Source organism: Aegilops tauschii, chromosome 6 (genome assembly GCF_002575655.3).
Source record: "Aegilops tauschii subsp. strangulata cultivar AL8/78 chromosome 6, Aet v6.0, whole genome shotgun sequence".
Lineage (NCBI taxonomy): Eukaryota > Viridiplantae > Streptophyta > Magnoliopsida > Poales > Poaceae > Aegilops > Aegilops tauschii.
Window position 1 is genome coordinate 489,993,890 of NC_053040.3, and position 5,617 is coordinate 489,999,506.

The 5,617-nt window shown below is 43.4% G+C and overlaps 1 protein-coding gene across 3 annotated transcripts; it reads right to left on the minus strand.

Moving 5' to 3' along the window:
* Positions 1-692: 692 nt before the first annotated feature.
* Positions 693-3,932, minus strand: LOC109758216 (uncharacterized). Of its 3 annotated transcripts, XM_073500733.1 has the most exons (6): positions 3,576-3,932; positions 2,625-3,497; positions 2,073-2,527; positions 1,586-1,983; positions 1,377-1,495; positions 693-1,287 (listed from the first exon to the last, which is right to left on the minus strand). In XM_073500733.1, the coding sequence occupies exons 4-6, from the start codon at positions 1,758-1,760 to the stop codon at positions 904-906; spliced, it is 678 nt and encodes a 225-aa protein (XP_073356834.1). In that variant the 5' UTR covers positions 1,761-1,983; positions 2,073-2,527; positions 2,625-3,497; positions 3,576-3,932; the 3' UTR covers positions 693-903. The 3 variants fall into 3 exon arrangements, with proteins under 3 accessions (XP_073356834.1, XP_073356836.1, XP_073356835.1); XM_073500735.1 differs by having other exon boundaries at positions 1,586-2,004; positions 2,093-2,527; positions 2,625-3,932; XM_073500734.1 differs by having other exon boundaries at positions 2,625-3,932.
* Between the last annotated feature and the right edge of the window lie 1,685 nt (positions 3,933-5,617).

A 5,617-nucleotide genomic window follows, 5' to 3' on the forward strand; every position in this document is an offset into this window, starting at 1 on the left:
ACAAAAACTCTAGCACAAAGACTAGGAATATTAAACTCCTCCCCGGCAACGGCGCCATAACAAGTGCTTGATACCTCCTTTTATTTTTCCGGTATTGGAATAGAAAAGAGTATCCCGCACCTATTTCCTCAGAGGTGTCCCTAGGTTATTGAACCCATGAAAAGAAGATTCACTTGAAGCAATGGTCTCTAGCATTGTTCGGGAATTCAGTAACTGGTAACTGCTCGGTCGACTACTGTTTAGCGATTAATCGGTTAATCGGCCATTTAACTGAATTAATCGTCGATCATTAATCGGCTGCACATGAGAATATATTGGCAATATGTAACTAGTTTTTCACGTATTGTACCACATAATCCAATGCTCACAGCTATGTATTATACATTTATACTAAAATATTATGTCGTAGGCATATAAAAAGCATGGACAAGAGATAGAATTGTTACCTGGACAGTTTGGTCATGATGCATCCAAACCGGAAGGCAACAAACCTACAGAATTGATGATAGATATGCATTTGTAGATGCTCTAAACTTGTCAAGATAAATGAGTAAATGATAGCCATGCATGTGACAACAAGCAGCCACACATGAGACATGATAAGATAAATTAAAATGACAGCCACACAACTTGGCAATATGCAGCCACACATAACAAGATAAATAGCAGCCACACATGTGAACATGGAATAATTCACTACAAGGTTCAACACAAATATCATAATACGTAATAAGGTTCACAGACCACAAATACTCAAATAGTTCTCACAACTCATATAGTTGCATCACAAGCATAACTTTATAAGTGCATAATAAAGTAGCAAAATAAGGTCTTATTCTTATGGATCATAAATGGTTCAAGGATGCTGGGTGTCCTCATCCTCATCATCATCTTTGGTTGCCATCACACCATCATCATCAGACTCGAAATTAATGTCTTCCTCCATATCCACCCCTCCCCATGATCAGATTCATCATCATCGGAAACAATTTCTTCAACTTCATGTAGTTCTCTCACTCTTGCACTCCTACGAGGCTCCATAGCTTCGGTTGCACCCTCTGCTTCATCATCAATATTGTATGGCAGCCCCGTCATAGGATCAATCTCCTCATCAACGTATGCACCTTCGCATATCCAAACTTGTGCCTGTGATGCATCTTCACCAAGAAGAGGATCACTACAAGAGGATAACTTGTTTCTTCTATCCATCATTCTTCCATTGAATTGGACATAAACCATGTTGTCCCTTCGGACCACATCTAGTCTATTTCTCCTCTTTGCATCTACCTACAAAGTGCAAATGGGAGCATAGTCAGATTTTTTTGCAAGAAGCAAGAATGTTCAGATTTGATTGACTGAGAGTGACTAAGTGTTACCCTTTCATAAGAGCTCCAGTTTCTTTCACATTCGGATGAACTTGTGGTCAAGTTGAGTATCCGTATGGCCATTTCTTGCAATGCAAGAGTTTGTAGTCCATAAGTTCCCCACCATTCAGCTGTAGTTTGGAAATAAAGAAACAATGTTCATTAAGCCAATAACTTGAAAAATGTTGTAATAGAAAGTTTTGCATTGAGAACAAGCTTACTAGCATCAAAATTGGCATTGCTAATTGCTTTCATGGCTGTCACCTTCCCAAACATGCCATCTTTCTTCTTAAACTTGGTGAAGTCCATGTTAAGCACTACATTTTGCTTGTTGTCATCATCATAATAAAATGTCTCCATTACTTCCATAAACGCAGCCACAACCTCTACATCCATGAAGATGCTTCAATCAACATAACTATATTTGGGATTCAACATATATGCTGCCAGTGTAACGGAGAATCCAGCCTCCCTCTCATCTTGCCATCCATGGCATTAGTGATCACCAGATAGTCCTTTTCTGAATTTTCAACAGCAAGCATGACATCTTCTTTGCACTTACTATTTCTCCATACATAGTGGCCATTGATGGACCATCACCATCAGCCAACCGAAGCACCTTCACCAATGGTTCAAAAACCTTGCATTGCAACATAGAACATATAGAAATATGAGAAAACAGCCCCACAATCCAACATATACACATACCTTGATGCAAAGAGAGACACCTTTCCAAAAAACCCTACTCATTATTGTGGCATGAGCTGACTTTCCTTTCTTTGTTCTTGTGTGCTTACATGCTTCCCATTCATCACTACAAACCATTGCCCTTAGTTCCTTCTTCTTAGCAATAATACTTTGCAAGGTAAGAAATGCGGAAGCAAATCTCGTCACTCCCGGTCTAACAATGTCTCTCTTTTTTGTAAAAGACCTCATCAAGGACAATGTTTTATGATGTGCATAGAGAAAAATTGTCATCTCCTTGGATTTAGTGATTGTAGGACTAAATTGCTTCAACTTCCCAATTGCTTGTACCATCAAATTGAGGGTGTGAATTGCACATGATGTCCAAAATATCTTTGGAAATTTTCCTTTAAGCATCACCTTTGCTCCCATGTTGTTGGAAGCATTATCCGTAACCACTTGCAGGACATTGTCAACACCTACAAGATTTATGATGTGCAAAATCAGCAAGCATTAACATGTAAAATCAGCAAGCATGAAATAAAAGTTGAGAGTTTATATGAAATCAACACGTACCAATTTTCCCAATGCACTCAACTACATAATCGAAGATGTATTGACTTGTATGTGCATCAGCCGACGCCTCCTTTGATCCAAGAAAGGCAGTCCCTAACTTGCAGTGCACACACAAGTTCATTATACTTCTCTTTTTTTGTCGGTCCATGCATCAGTCATGATAGAGCACCCGATTGCCACCCTCTCAAATTCATGTGGCTTCATCAAATCCTTTGTTCTTTCAACCTCTTGCAGCAACAAGTTCTCTCGCAGCATGTATTGGGAGCGTGGCTTCCACCTAGGACCAAACCTACCAAGCGCTTCACAAAATGCCTTGAAGTCATCATCGTTGACGGCATTAAAAGGGATAATTTTCTTGTAGACCCATCTAGACAAATATTGGCCTACTTTGTAAGATCTCTCCTTGTCAATTGCGTCATTGATGTTCAGCTGGAACTTCTTCAATGGGACGGAAGGATCAATTGGCATCACATATTTATCCACAGGCCCTGCCTTGCGAGCTTCACCATCTCCAATTGCAGCAAGCTCTTCTTTGTTCTTGTCATTCTCCTCAACTTCAATGACAACCTTAGCCGCCACTTCTGCATCATGTTTTGCTTTTAGCTTCTTCTTCTTTGCTGGTGCCTCACAAGCTTCCCTACACCTCTTTTGCTAATCCACAATGGCCACCATGCAGGGTGTGACTTGCCCCCTAATCTGAGCAATATGTTGCTTCATCCTATTGATCCCTCCAAACATCTCTTTTCCACACAACTTGCACTTCACTCGCGATAAATCTAGAGGATCAATCAAGGTTGCGAACTCCCAACCCATGTCATCTGAATTTCTCTTGAGAGTCTGAGAACTTGCAGCGGTAGAACCTACCGTAGACCCCTGCAAATTTTGTTGCCAAACTAGATGGAAATCATAGTAGAGACTAAAACCTTGAGATGAATCTTAGCATAATTGTACCTTGTTGGTTGGTGAAGCCATGGGGACCTGGTTTGAGGGGTCGCCGACGCTGCTTCCTGGCCTAGGTCGCCGGCACTGATGCCTGGCCTAGGTCGCTGCTGCTGCCTGTCCTATGTCGCGCTGCTGCAGCCTGCAGGTAGGGGCTGGAGGAGAGACGTGGAGAAGAGGATGGGAGGGGATGGAGGTCAGAGAAGGAGGCTAGGGCCGGCGACGGGAGCAGGGAGATCGCCGACGGTGGCTAGGACCGGCGAGGAGAAGCCATGGTCGTGACTCGTGAGGAGTCAGGAGAGGAAGGGGCGCTGCAATTTGGGAGAGGGAGGGTGCAGCGCCGGATGTTATGGGGCCAAATAATGGCCTGGATTGCCGCTTTGCTTTCCCCCCTTTTTTTATGGATGCCACTTCAGTTACCTGACCCATCACCGATTAGTCGGTTTGACAACCAGTTAATCGTCTGACAACCGATTAAATGCCAGTTAATCGGCTTGACCAGTTAATGAACCGAGTATGTGCTATTCCCCTCAGTTAGGCACTAAGTAGCGATTAAATGGGCATTTAAATGGTAACTCAACCGAGTTCTTGAACAATGGTCTCTAGCAAGCTTTTTTCAAAGTGTCAAATCCAGTTTTTGACCGGATCAACAAACAAATAGTGATTCAAACACTTATAATAAAGAGAGGTACGAGTATGAGGTCTTATGCTTACAACCTTGTATTTGTGCTGGGATCAAACATGATATTATTTTGTGTGCTAGAAGTCACCCATCAAGATGTGCTTGTTACAGATCGAAGTGGGGGTGTGTCCAAATAACATCTTGACCGGCACGAGTCCTGCATCAAGAATCAGTTGTCCTACCGCGGACCCTATCCATCGCGCGGGGTTGCCTCGATAATTAAGATAATAAAATCACATAAGAGCTTTGGGCATTTAATGACTACACCTCATTTATCCGCACAGATATGATCCATGTCACCCTACTGACCTTACTGTCACCGGTGTTCAGTATAACACTTCACAGTCTCCTTGCTCCTAACCTCAATGGTGCTCGATCTCCATGACCCTGGGTACCTGCAAGGATGAAGGTCGCGGACAAGACAAGAGACATCTTCACGGAACAATTTTATTTCACACATATGAGACGTTATGTCAAAGCCTTCCGTTGATCCCCTTCACAAATACCTCTGGTTGCAAGGCTCATGCCTCAACCCATATCTTACCGAACTAATCACACATGGAGATCAGATCGCGGGAAGAAAACATTTAAGAACATATCTTGAGATTGATTGATTTCAATATGTCTTACAATAGATGCCTTGTGTGATGCATGATTACAAATATGAACTAGATGGGAGAGCACTGCTTGCCTGCAAGGCACAAGTGAGGGAGTCCTGGATTAAGAGGTCCTCGGGTGTTCGGACTATGTAACATGGGCCGGACTGTTAGGCCGTGAAGATACAAGATAGAAGACTCTCTCCCTGTGTCCGGATGGGACTCTCCTTGGCGTGGAAGGCAAGCTTGGCGCCCGGATATGAAGATTCCTTTCTTTGTAACCGACTTTGTACAACCCTAGTCCCCTCCGGTGTCTATATAAACCGGAGGGCTTAGTCCGTAGGAAAAGGGACAATCATAATCATGCATGCTAGACTTCTAGGGTTTTAGCCATTATGATCTCGTGGTAGATCAATTCTTATAATACTCATATTCATCAAGATCAATCAAGCAGGAAGTAGGGTATTACCTCCATGGAGAGGGCCCGAACCTGGGTAAACATCATGTTCCCTGTCTCCTGTTACCATCGACCTTAGACGCACAGTTCGGGACCCCCTACCCGAGATCCGCCCGTTTTGACACCGACATTGGTGCTTTCATTGAGAGTTCCGCTGCGTTGTCGTCAAGAGGTTTGATGGCTCCGTCAATCATCTACAACAATGCCGTCCAGGGAGAGGTTTTTCTCCCCGGACAGATCTTTGTATTCGGCGGCTTTGCACTACGGGCCAACTCGCTTGACCATCTAGAGCAGATCGACAGCTACGCCCCTGGCCATC